Below are 13,013 nucleotides of genomic sequence, written 5' to 3' on the forward strand. Positions count from 1 at the left end.
AATTGAATTTAACTTTATGAGCTACTGCAACCCCGCTCAGAATTTTTACACCCTTCCCCCCCCCCCCCCCGCACAGAATTTTTACTAACCCCGCTCAGAAGTGCTTCAGCATGTTGAACAATTAACATTTTCAAACAATAAGGAAGTCCTTTATCAGTTTTTGTTCCTGTAGAAGGAGAATTTGTTCTCACTAAAATTTGATGACTATATCACCTGACAAGTTTCACAATTTCACTTTTGATTCACCTAAAAGAACGAATGAAGAAGTTCATGTCTCTTTCATACTGCTTGACCCATTTTCAAATTGTTCAGTATAACAAAAATTTGTAATAGACCTCTGAGAAGGCCGCTTTTCTGCCATTGAGCCCTTAATAATAAGTGCAAACTATAAAATCTAAGGAATTTTTTGTTATATTTGAAAGGCTTAATAATATGAAAATAACATTATTGGATTACACTTACCAATAAAAAAAGCTTTTTACTGAAGAACAAAAGAAATATCAAATTGGCACAAAGAATTTAGCTGAATTTTGAATGCACAAATTACAAGTCGTTTTAAAACTGAATTTGAAATTCAAATTCAGTAAACAAATTGAAATCTCGGAACAATAGAGATGTGTTTATTGAACTGAACTCAATCGATTTTATAATAGTAAAAAAGTTGTAATATTATTTATCTAGATGGTGCGGCCAATAGATTAAAAATAAAAAAAACACATAATATATATATATATATATATATATATATATATATATATATATATATATATATATATATATATATATATATATATATATATATATATATATATATATATATATATATATATATATATATATATATATATATATATATATGAAAATATATATATATATATTTTCATTACAATATTTAAAATACAAAGATATAATAATAAAAAATATATATAAGGATCGTTATTAAAAAATGAAAGAATGCGTGGACTCGTAGAAGACCATACGGTCCTGTCGTCGAGTACCACTAAGAAATGTTTGTGTTAAAATTTGTAAGATATTTACAAGGTAAAAATAAGTAACGAAATAAGAAACTTAAAATGTTCCGTTATAAATACAAGATGCGTTGTATCTATCCCAGCGGGCACAACAACGTTGATACAACGTTAAATGACGTTGTTTTTTTGGTAGGATTAACGTTGGATTGACGTTGGAAATGGAAAGGATGGACGACGTCAGATTTGCCAACATTAGCTAACGTTATAATTTGGACGAAGACCGATGTGTTATAATTTCCTCGATGTTTTTCCAACATTAATTAATGTTGTATTAACATCGAGCAACATTGGTATAACAAAATTCTAACGTGGCTTTTTAGGTTGGTTGGACATTGGGTTAATGTTGGAAGTGGAAAGGATGGACGACGTCAGTTTTGCTAACGTTAGCTAACGTTGTAAATTAGACGCTAAAACGAAATGTTATAATTTTCATCTTGACGTTTTTCGTCAAGATAAAAATTATAACATTTTATCTTGACGTTTTGACATCGAACAACAATGGATTAACACCATTCAAACGTTGCTTAACGTTATTCTAACGCTTATTAAACGTTTGAGTAGATCTACTTAGCTGAAGGTTAACGTTCAATAAACAACAGGTTTGACAACAAAATGAGAAGAAATTGTTTAAAAACGTCGATTTACAAAAACATTACAACGTGGTAGAGTAATTTCGTTCGTTAAGAAATATTCCTAGGGAATTTTTACATAATAAATTTAAAAATAAAAAGTTAGTTATTTTCTTGTTGCTGCAGTTTTTTGGGACGTCATTGGTTGTTCTTTAATTTTGTTTTCGCCCGCCATCTTCTACATTCACCTTGTCTGGTGCGTATCTCAGAATTTTCTGTATTTCAAAATTAATCTGTTAGTATATAAATGTAAATTATGTTAGTGTATTTTACAAATAGAGTGCTCAATGTTCTTAAAGAACAGAGCAATAATAAATTAGTAAAAACTACTTACCTAACTTTTTTCTTTCAACTTGAAGTTTTACCATTGCTGGATCATTAGGAAGAGTTACTAAATCTCAAAAAAAAATCAATTTATAGAAAAAAATATTTTACAGGAAGTTATAAATTAATATAAAAAAATTTTAATTACTATCTTTTTTTGGTTAACGGGATGCTAAAGTAATTATTAAATAAATTAATTATTAAATAATTAAAGAAAGTATTTATTAAATAAATTTCTTTGGAATGGGGATAGTTTAATTTGGTCATTTGTTTTCACAATTTTTTAAGAGGTATTTATTTTCGTGCCTACATTTAGAAATTAATTCCGATTTTTTATTTAATAAATTTTCCTGATTTCAATGAGTAATTATTTCAAATTTTTCTTGCAAACATAGCATACATTTTTTGGTAAAAAAAAGTAATCAAATTTCTTTTTAAAATGTAAACATTTATTCGCGTGTTTTCGTCTAATGTAATTAGTTTTACCAAAATGAATTAAAATTATATATGGATTTCCTCATTTGTCGCAAAATGCGACTCAAGAGGAAACGTATGTTGACATAAAATATTTTAATTAACCCAGCCGGCGTCTTTACGTTGTTTCAACGTTGAAATTTGGTTGAAGCGTTGTTTCAACGTTGTTCAACTATGTCTCAACGTTAAAACAACGTTACGATTTAAACGTTGTTTATTTAACGTTGTTTCAACGATAAATCAACGTTGACAAAAAAACTGAATGAATTGGTGCTTAAAGTAAAAATAGTTAAAGCGAAAAAGTAATAAAGCAATATTTTAGTATAATGTGCAAAACAGAGGGAAAATTTGAATTTTGAATTTTCAAAAACATTTTATTTAGAATTCAAATTTCTACTTGTTTTGACAAAAGAAATTAATGGCTTATTTAAGAAACTGGCGAAAATGCCACTCTAATGTTCTAGCTCTGGCAGAATCATCTTCTAGTTACTAGAAGATGATTGTATATTTTGATGATGTATATTTTGAATTGTCATTATATTTTTCGACTTTCTCTTCTTCACTACTAGACTAGTAGTGAAGAAGAGAAAGTCGAAAAATATAATGACAATTCAAAATATACACAAAATATTAGTTAAGTAGAAGAAGAAAAAAATTCGGAAAGCAATTATGAAAGTGAAGAATTTCTTTATGATTATTTGTCTCAAAGTGACAATAACTTTTTTTTTCTCAGAAGAAATTGAAAAAAACGATGCTTCTTTTAATCATAAACTGGCGAAGCACTGCTGTTCACGTGAATAAGTAAACAAGTTGTTAGCTATACTGATAGCAGAAGCCTTATGCTATCTGCAGAAACAGCTTTTTGTATACCAGTCTCAAGGCCAAAATAACAGTATTGACCACCACACTTGCTTTCGATGGTAACTGATTTTGGAGCCTGAAGCAGAGTTCTTTTATCTTTCAGTGAGGATAAGAAAAAAGAAAACAGAGTACCAAAATTAGATAACGTTGATAAATTCTCGATGGCTGAAGGCAGTATGTTATTAATTATTTTTTAGTGAATTTTTGTTTAGTTTTATTAGGTTTGTAAAAATGTTCAACAAAAGTTGTTTTGTGAAACTATTTTAAATTATAGAGTTTCAAAAGAGAGTGTTACATTTTCTTACTGATATAAGAAATTCCAAAACACAGTGAGCCTGATTATAATAGCAAATTTATAAGCCAAATAAGTTTTATTTTGTCTGTAGCTAAATTTGTTGAAGTGGACAAGATATAAGATGACGAAAAAAAAAACAATCATCAGGAGTGAGTTTTAATAAGTATTTTATTAAATAGTTATATCATTTAGTTTCAAAACTTTTTTTAATTTTATGTCTACAGCTTTATGTCAAAACTTATAAAAACTTATAACTGTATATATTAGAACAACGGCTTCTTATTTGGTAGTATAATTTCAATGGTTTAAGGGCAATTAATGTTAAATGTCTACAGTTTCATTTTCATTAATATGATTATAAAACATTATGAGCAAGGTTAGGCAATTTTTACAACCAGATGCTATTCCTGGTGTTAACTTGTTATTCAGATCAGGACTGATTATTTTTTTCTTGTTATACTAACAGAAGTTTACCAGACTATATGATGCTATGAAAGGTATACCTTTATAAGATATATAAAACTTTTTTATTTTTATTTACAGCTTCTTCTATTGAATACGATGAAGCGACTGAAACTTTACTTGATGGCATTTTGTCTGACTTCTTAAAATACCCTCCATTTTGAAAAGGTGGCAGAAAAGAAAGGAAATTAGATTGGTTGTTATAAATATTTACATATATTTCAACAAAGAAATATTTTCTTGTTGTCTACTAATATTTTGTTTTCAGTGTTAACTTAATATTACCAAAAAAAAATTTCAGTTATGAAAAATTGTAGGATTGTTTTGATGTTTTAAGTAAAATAAGAAAAGCTTAACTGATATAATATTTTTATTTTTAATAAAAACAAAAATACTTATGATATGGTATTAAAAATTCGTATTAATATTAATGTTTTTTAGATGAAGATGTGTAAAAAATAAGTTACAAGTTATTATTTGGTCTTTAAAATTGTTTGAATGATAATTTATTATTTATTTATTTTTTATTTTTTGTTGCTTTTATATTTTCAATCAAACTAAGTTATTGTTGTGTGATATTTTATAATAAACTTTATATTATATTTTGTATATTAGTAATGAATATTATCTATTTTTGTTCAATATTCCATATTACTCTTATGTAGTTTATTATGTTTTAGCAACCTGGGATTCTTTCATTATTTTCCTTTGATGCCTTGAGTTATTTAAACATAATATATTCAGAACTATGTAGATTAATAGAATAATAAATATATTCATAAAAATGAATTTAAAATACGATAAATTTATAAAATAAAGAAAAATTTATCTTTGCTAATAATGTCTACTAATATTATTGTTTAGCAAGTATCATGATTATAAAATGTCATGACTTAGCTAGTTTAACTAGGCCTGTTAGTACACTTATATTATGGTTTCTTCCTTTTTTTTAATAGTTCATATAATATTTTCAAAATCAAGTATGTGGAAAGGAGCTGTTTGGAATGAAGATTTACAAGGAGAAAAAGGTGTAATTCAATCTAATTGGATTTGTAATAAAACTGTTTATTGGCCTCCAGGTACCAAAGCATTGACTGCACTAAAATGCTGAGTAGAATTGGCTTAAGTTTCCACAAATCCAAACTAAATTCCCTACAGGTATAACATCTATATATTACAATTATTATTTTTTAAATAATTTTGTTAGGAAGAGTTATTTTGTTGATACAAAATATATAACTATTCATATAACTATTTACGAAAAAGAAAACATAAACAAAGAGAATATCCCAAACAGGTATTAGTTTTATGTGCTTTGATTTTATAAATTTCAATTTTTATATCTAAAAATAAAAATGTTTTTGTAATTTATATCATAAATTAGTAATTATATTTTACAGGTTCAGTTATCAAAGATTTAGATGAAGTGTCAATGCACCTGACCTCCAGTTGTTCATTGATAAAATCTATAGGTAAATATATATATTTATATATATATATATATATATATATATATATATATATATATATATATATATATATATATATATATATAATTTTGCTGTGAGCATATATTCAGCAAGAGTGCTCGATGAATGATAACAGAGCTATATAATTGATTTTTTGGCAAGATTAAATAAAAATAAAAAATACATGTATTTTTTATTTTTCGCATGTTTTACTACTAAAAGTTTCATGCGATGAAACTTTTAGTAGTAAAAAATCATGTAGTTATTTTTATTTAATCTCGTCCAAAAATCAAATTTATATATATATATATATGCTGAATATATGCTAACAAATTTATATATATATATATATATATATATATATATATAAAAACAACTTTTAAATTTATTCTATAAAATAGAGTGCTCAATGTTCTTAAAAGAACAGAGCAATTATGTATTAGTAGAAAATCACTTAACAAAATTTTTTTTTTCATTTTACATTGTGTTTCATCAATAAAGACTCATCATTTCTGATGAGTCTTTATTGATGAAACTCAGTGTAAAATAAAAAAAAAATTTTGTTAAGTGATTTTCTACTAATATATACCCCTTCCCCCCCCCCCTCCCAAAGCTGTTATATTTGCACGAAATTTATTTAAATAATTTAAAATAAGATTGCGTTATTTAAAAAAAAAAGATACAATTATAATATAAAGTGTAATATACAACTGATTGTGATACAAAGTGTTGACAAAGGGCTTTTTTAATTATGTGTTTTAAGTTCAATTTGTATAAAGAAATACTTAAAAACAATTTAGCACATGATGAAGTAAAGAAAAGTGGAAATAAACTAAAGAAATTAGATAACGTTGATAAGTTTCCAATGTCTGAAGGCAGTATGATATTTTATATTTTTTTAAAATAAATTTGTAAATTTAAAAGTAAATTTCATTTAAATTTATTTATTTTGTAGAAATATAAATTTCATATAAGATTTTAAAGTTTTAAAAACTGAGGAATTTCCTTATTATGCAAGTTATTTTGTAAAACTTAATAAAATTTGTAGAGTTTCAAAAGAGAGTGTTGTATCTACTTACCGAAATAAGAAATGAGTTGCAAAATCAAAACAGAGTGACTGAGCCTGCTTTTAACAGTGAATTTATAAGCCAAATAAAGTTTATTTCAACAGATATGGAGTTAACTGAAGCGGATAAAGCATTAAATGATGAAAAAGTGCGCTCATTGTGGGTGAGTATAATAAGTATTATATTAATAGTTATTTAGTTATTGAACATTGCCCTTTAGTTAAAAAAACATTATTAAGATCGACAACGGCCCTTGAAAACAATAAAAAATTCTGGAATTATATAGAAAATAAACTGTCCTGAAAAATTCTTAAAATTTTGAATTTGTTCTAGAAAAATCCTGGTTCACTTTAATAAAATTTGTCTTGGAGATCTGTAATAGTTTAATGTTTTGATATCATACTTGACCCAAACCATAATGTTGGATTTACTTAATGTTTTTTGTAGGTAAATCAGCTACAATTAATTGGTGGAACATCTTTAAAAGATAGAATACACAAAATTATGCTGAGGTAATTAACTGATAGCTCTTATATCATTCATAATTACTTTTTCAAAAAATATTTGTTTAATAATTTTAGAAAAAGTTATTTCATAATGAGTTCAATTTAAATTTTTGAAAAATTATTATTCATTTATAATCATTTCGCATTTATATTATCTTTTAAAAATTTAGAATATTTTCAAACAATTTTATGGTCTCCATGAATATGAAAGGCAAAGGTGGAAAAATATGTTTTAAGAATACTAATTTATATGGTGTTGTTAAAGGTATATCTTTATAAGTTATGTGAAACTTTTCCATTCATTATATTATTTCAAATCTTTCTTTTTTGATTTTTACTTTATATTTTCCTTTTTTTTTTACAGCTTCTACTATTAAATACGATGGAGCGACAGAAACTTTGATTAATGGAATATTGTCTGACTTCCTAAAATACGCTCCATTTCGAAAAGGTGGCGGTAAAGAAAAGAAAATTGTGTAGATTTAATTCAAATATATGAAAATATATGTAATATTTAAAAATATATATCATAAACAAATATTATCTCTTTCTTTACTAATATATGTCTAACTAAACTTAACTAAAAATAGTCTAACTACAGACTATGAGTAGATTTAATATACATTGATAGTCCAATAGAGTTGTACAGCAACTATTGGACATGTCTAATAAGTTTCAATGGTGATCAAATGGTGATCATGAACGGTTTTTGATAAGCATAAACGTTATAATAACATTAAATTTACGTTGAAACAACATATATAAGCAAAATATATTAATATATTTTGTCACCATTGGATCAATTGAAGGTTGATTTAACATTTGGATCTAACGTTGATTTAACGTTGAAAAAAACTTTCATTCTAAACGTTAAATCAACGTAAATTCAACGTTCTTATAACGTTTTTTGCGTCAAATCAACGTTGATATAACGTTTGAACCTAACGTTGATTTAATGTTGATAAATCAACGTTGAAAAAAACTTTCATTCTAAACGTTAAATCAACGTAAATTCAACGTTAGGTTTCAACCTAAGTTCAACGTTATTTCAACGTTATTTGCCGGCTGGGAACCAAATGTAATTGCGACGAAAAAAAGTCCGCTTCATCCAACGTTAACAAAACGTTATAATTCCGATTTAAAAAAAATATTAGTATAACCGAAGTTGTTATAACGTTGTAATTCGATGAAAAGAAACATTGGTGTAACTAACGTTACCACAATGTTACGATTCCGATAAAAAATAACGTTAGTGTAACAAATGTTACCATAATGTTGTAATTCAGATGAGAAATAACGTTATTGTAACTAACGTTACCATTATGTTTTAATTCGGATGAAAAAAAACGTTAGTATAACCAACGTTAATACAACGCTTTATTTCCGATGATAATTGGAGTAAGTGTTGCCGATGTTATTACAACGTTATTACAACGTTATAACACAAACGTTACAAAACCACTGTTAGTACAACGTTGAAACTCTGATAAAAAATAACGTTAGTGAATATAGCGTTATTACAACGTTAAATATAGTTGGTCGACGTCGCCCAACATAACCTTAAATCCAACGTTGGTTCGACGTTGGGTGCCCACTAGGATTATATATGTAGATTACAGTTGTTAATGATACAAATATAATTTTTATAAACTTATGTTTAAATAAAGTGTAAAAAAGGAAGATCACTAAAAATTATTAGAAGTATATTGTTAAACTTTCGATTGTAAAAATGAGTTCTTTAAGCTTTCGTTTAAAAAAAAGTAGTAACTAAATGAAATCCTCAGTAAAAGTTTTTACAACTATTTTATTGCATAAGAATGGTCCATGATAATCAATACGAAATTAAAAAAAAAATAAAAAATTAAAAAAATTTGTTTGAATAATAAGCTGCTTAATAAAATTATTATTGCGTAAAATTTTTATCTTTTGATGAATACAAAGTATGGAAAGAAATCGGGTATGAATTGGTTTCACATTTGAACATAAAACAAAGAATATTAAAAATATTAAGTTCATTTATATTAAAAACTTTCATTTTAAATAATAGAGGTTGGCATGAGTATAATGGTCTTTAAAATATATAAGAAGTGCTACATGTTTCTGCTGACAAAAAAGAGGTTTAAGTTTATTTTTATTTGTACTACCCCAAGCAATGTTTGAATAGTTCACGTGACAATGAATAAATGAATGATATAATTGTACTAAAGTATGTTTATTTAAAACATTTCTTGCTTTGAACAATATTCCTATACTTTTTGAAATTTTACTTGATAAGTTTTTAATGTGATTTTACCATATATAAGATTTTCATCTATATAAACAACTAGAAAGTTGGTTACTGTTACTTTTTTAATTTGTATATTGTCAATATTAAGTTGAGGCATGATAATTGGCAGTTTATCTTTTTTGATAGGAGGATGGAAAAGAATTCATTTAGTTTTATCAATGCTAAGAGATAATTTGTTAGTCTTAAACCAGTCAGATATTTTGATTAACTCGATGATCACATAATGATATATAGTAGAAATGCTTTTGCGTAACATAAATAAATTAGAGTCATCAGCAAACATAATTGTTTTTAAATCCGAAGCTTTGTATAGATCATTAATATAAATTAGGAAAGAATAGTTCCTAGTATGGATCCTTGAGGAACTCCACATACTTCATCAAACTTGTTAAATTTAGTATTTTATTAATGTTAAATTTAATAATATATTAATGTTAGTCGTGTTACATAATTCGTAATACATAAGCATAAGTCGTAATACCATTACGCAAATAATACAATTCAGCATACACATAGTCGTGTTACAAGTCGTAATACATAAACATAAGTCGTAATACAATTACTCAAATGATACAATTCAGCGTGCTAACAATATAAAGCTAGGTTTCCGAAAGAAGATCATATGGATCTTATCATCGGAACCTTAAAAAGTAAAAATATTTATTTATAACATATATATATATATATACATATTAAAAATTTAGCGTATTTACATTATGCAAAGATACAACACATTTTAATATATAAAAAGATAAAGATTTAACAAATACATTATACATACATTTTTAGTAGAATTTTAGAATGTTGCCCATAGAGAGAATGAATTTTTTTAACTTAATTTTAAAAACAGGAAGAGTAATAGAAGGATCAAAATTTGGTAATACTATTTTATTCCAAAGATGGGGTGCACGATATGAAATACAAAATTGATTGAACTTAGTTCTACAAAAAGGTTCATTTAAAAAACTTTTATTTCTTAATGTGTACTTATTTATTGGTTTAATAGAAAAAAGGTCATTAAAAACAAATAAAGATAAATCTTTTTTTCCATATAAAAGTAAAACATAAGACATTAAATATGTTCAGTTTATAAACATCTAGAACCTTCATATAATCAAAAAAATATTTTGAATTTAAAAAGCGATCTGAATAATTAACTACGCGGATTGCATGTTTCTGACGGCGATAAAGATGTTGTAATTTACTTTTATCCCTACTTCCCCAGGCGATGATTGCATAATTTATATAATTGTGTATAAATGAATAATAGAGTTGGGTGAGGTTTTTTTTGTTTAGATAATTTTGTTTTGTTAATATTTAAAGTTAATTTATTAGCTTTGAACCAATTAGAAATGTGATTGACTTCTTTGTTTGTAGTTTAGAAGAGTTCATCAATATCATAATATTTATGAACTCTTAATCATAATAGTTCATAAATAGCTAAAACTGCATTTTTTCCCATTTTGACTGATTGATCTTTCTTATATAATTTTTAATTATCTTTGTTTTCACTAAACGCTATTAATAATCGAAGTTAGGTTATAAAAATAAGAACTTCTTTGAATTTATTACTAAAATTGCTTTTCTAAATAAGAAAAATAATATTTTGTTAACTTGTTGTCCCGATATTCCCACAAAAGTCATTTTGCTGAAATTAAAACTATTCAAAAAGTTCAATTTCAAATGTTTTTTTAAAACCAAATAATAAAAGAGGAAAAAAAATATTGTCTGAAAAATATAAATTTTCTATAAATAAACCAAATTCGCAATAGCTAAAGATATTTCTTTTGTCGTTGTACACGACTCATTTTTAGGGGTTTTAAGTTGAAGTTATTTTTACTTCAGATTTTTTAAACCACTCTTTCGAGCAGGTTGACATGAAACAGAAACCGTTAAAAACGAATTAAAAACCGCATCTTTTTTCATTTTTTGACCATTTTTCTAAATATTTAAAACCTTCAAATAATGAGGGGGTCCTAAACTTTATGTGGCTGTATCTTTTGAGCGTCAAAATATATTTTGATAAAATTTGTAGCCTAATTACAATTTATGATGGTATTCAAGATAATAATTTTGTTTCTTTTCAAAAATTACTTGCCCTCAACCAGGGGGATGCAGGGGGCGTTTTTCAAGGGTATTTCTACTCTTGTTTGCAAACCACGTGGTTTGTGCCTGAAATTGAAGTTAATTTTATCTAGAGACTAACTACAAATGATCTAATATCAAACTAATGGCATAAACACGATAGTTAGACAAATTATCTCAATAAATTACGTCAATTGTCTGATAATTTGTTTAAATTAAATAATTTGGTAGAGTATTGATTTATAAAATTTTAAAAATCTTATACAGAAAATACTAAATAAAAACATTTTTGTACAAAATGAGTCTGCAAAAAGCAAGATTTCAATCAGAAAATAGGAGATGGATATATTTCTGTTGTGTCAATAAAGACAAAAAATCTCTATCTTTGGAGAAGAATGGTTCATTGATTCATCTGATCAAAGAATTTGCGGACCCTGGATTCAGTCTGAGCCTAAGTCCTCACCCGTCAGGAACATGCGGAAGCTGCAAGACAAACTGATTTAAAACAGAAAGATAAAGCTATCAGTATAGCTGTGGAGACTTCCTGGATAAATGGTCGTGATCAAATTAAAAAATTGGGAAGAATTAAACAAAAAGATGGCAACTGCAATTGTGCTATTTGCAGGTTAGGGCAATGTACTAAAAGTAGTAGTACACTTAATCTTTCTGAATTCGCCTACGTGGAATCTGAAAACATTACATTTGAAAAAAGAAATTCATTTTTTCTCAGAATGCTGTTAAATTGTTGGTACTGGTATTTGACATCCTTGCAGCAAAAAAAAAACTGTTTAAAATCTTCACGCCTTAATTACTTCAAAGAACCAAAACATTGCTGACAGAGTTGTTTCTTGTACGCTAAAAAAATATCTGTTGTTGGTGATAATAAAAAAATAAAACTTGCAACATGAGGAAAAGCTCTTACTGTTAAAGTATACAGAGACTGATCACCTATAAGGCATATAAGAAGTGAAACAATCATGAACTTGAAGATAAACCATGATCTTCCAAATTGTGCAGTGTTAGGAATAATGAAGGAGATTAGAAAAGATGTTGGACGATCTGGAATACAGGAGAACACTTATGCTGAAGTTACGAACAGGTCACGCTACTTGAATAGGTTTTACGATGTGAAAAAATATCAGCTCAAGATAGGTAAAAACCTTTTTGAAAAAGATATTGTTTATTGTACTGACCTATCGATGCTCGTAACTGAAGTTTATTCCTTCAGAAAAATGGATATTTTTAATTTTGTTGTACGCGTTGGTATTGATGGAGGGCAGGGATCTCTAAAGATTGTCATGAACGTGTTTGACCCATCAGTATTAGATTTTCAATCAAGAAACCAGAAGTACCCAGTGGTCAACAAAGTGATTATCTTAGGCATAGTTTGAAACGTAGAAGAGAATCATCATAATCTGAAAACACTTTTCCAACTCCTTCAACTCAATCAATTGAAGTTTACCTTGGCTTCTGACCTCAAATTGATCAACATCATCATTGGATTATTAGTAAAAATCATATTT

General features: G+C 26.4%; 1 protein-coding gene across 4 annotated transcripts; it reads left to right on the top strand.

The window, feature by feature from the left end:
- Positions 1-4,833: 4,833 nt before the first annotated feature.
- On the top strand, positions 4,834-7,656 carry LOC136091570 (uncharacterized). Of its 4 annotated transcripts, none has more exons than XM_065819259.1 (7): positions 4,834-5,373; positions 5,477-5,548; positions 6,346-6,423; positions 6,594-6,775; positions 7,060-7,124; positions 7,289-7,383; positions 7,483-7,656. In XM_065819259.1, the coding sequence occupies exons 2-7, from the start codon at positions 5,509-5,511 to the stop codon at positions 7,596-7,598; spliced, it is 576 nt and encodes a 191-aa protein (XP_065675331.1). In that variant the 5' UTR covers positions 4,834-5,373; positions 5,477-5,508; the 3' UTR covers positions 7,599-7,656. The 4 variants fall into 4 exon arrangements, with proteins under 4 accessions (XP_065675331.1, XP_065675332.1, XP_065675333.1 ...); XM_065819260.1 differs by having other exon boundaries at positions 4,834-5,234; XM_065819261.1 differs by lacking the exon at positions 4,834-5,373 and having other exon boundaries at positions 5,392-5,548.
- The last annotated feature ends 5,357 nt before the right edge of the window (positions 7,657-13,013 follow it).

The sequence above is a fragment of the Hydra vulgaris genome, chromosome 15, assembly GCF_038396675.1.
Source record: "Hydra vulgaris chromosome 15, alternate assembly HydraT2T_AEP".
Lineage (NCBI taxonomy): Eukaryota > Metazoa > Cnidaria > Hydrozoa > Anthoathecata > Hydridae > Hydra > Hydra vulgaris.

What these genes read in the sequence shown, in the direction of transcription:
- LOC136091570 (XM_065819258.1), top strand. Translation starts at nt 6,297, where the DNA reads ATGTGTTTTAAGTTCAATTTGTATAAAGAAATACTTAAAAACAATTTA. An exon ending in GTTTCCAATGTCTGAAGGCA is followed by an intron (nt 6,424 to 6,593) that starts GTATGATATTTT and finishes TAAAATTTGTAG; the next exon opens with AGTTTCAAAAGAGAGTGTTG. An exon ending in TTTATATGGTGTTGTTAAAG is followed by an intron (nt 7,384 to 7,482) that starts GTATATCTTTAT and finishes TTTTTTTTACAG; the next exon opens with CTTCTACTATTAAATACGAT.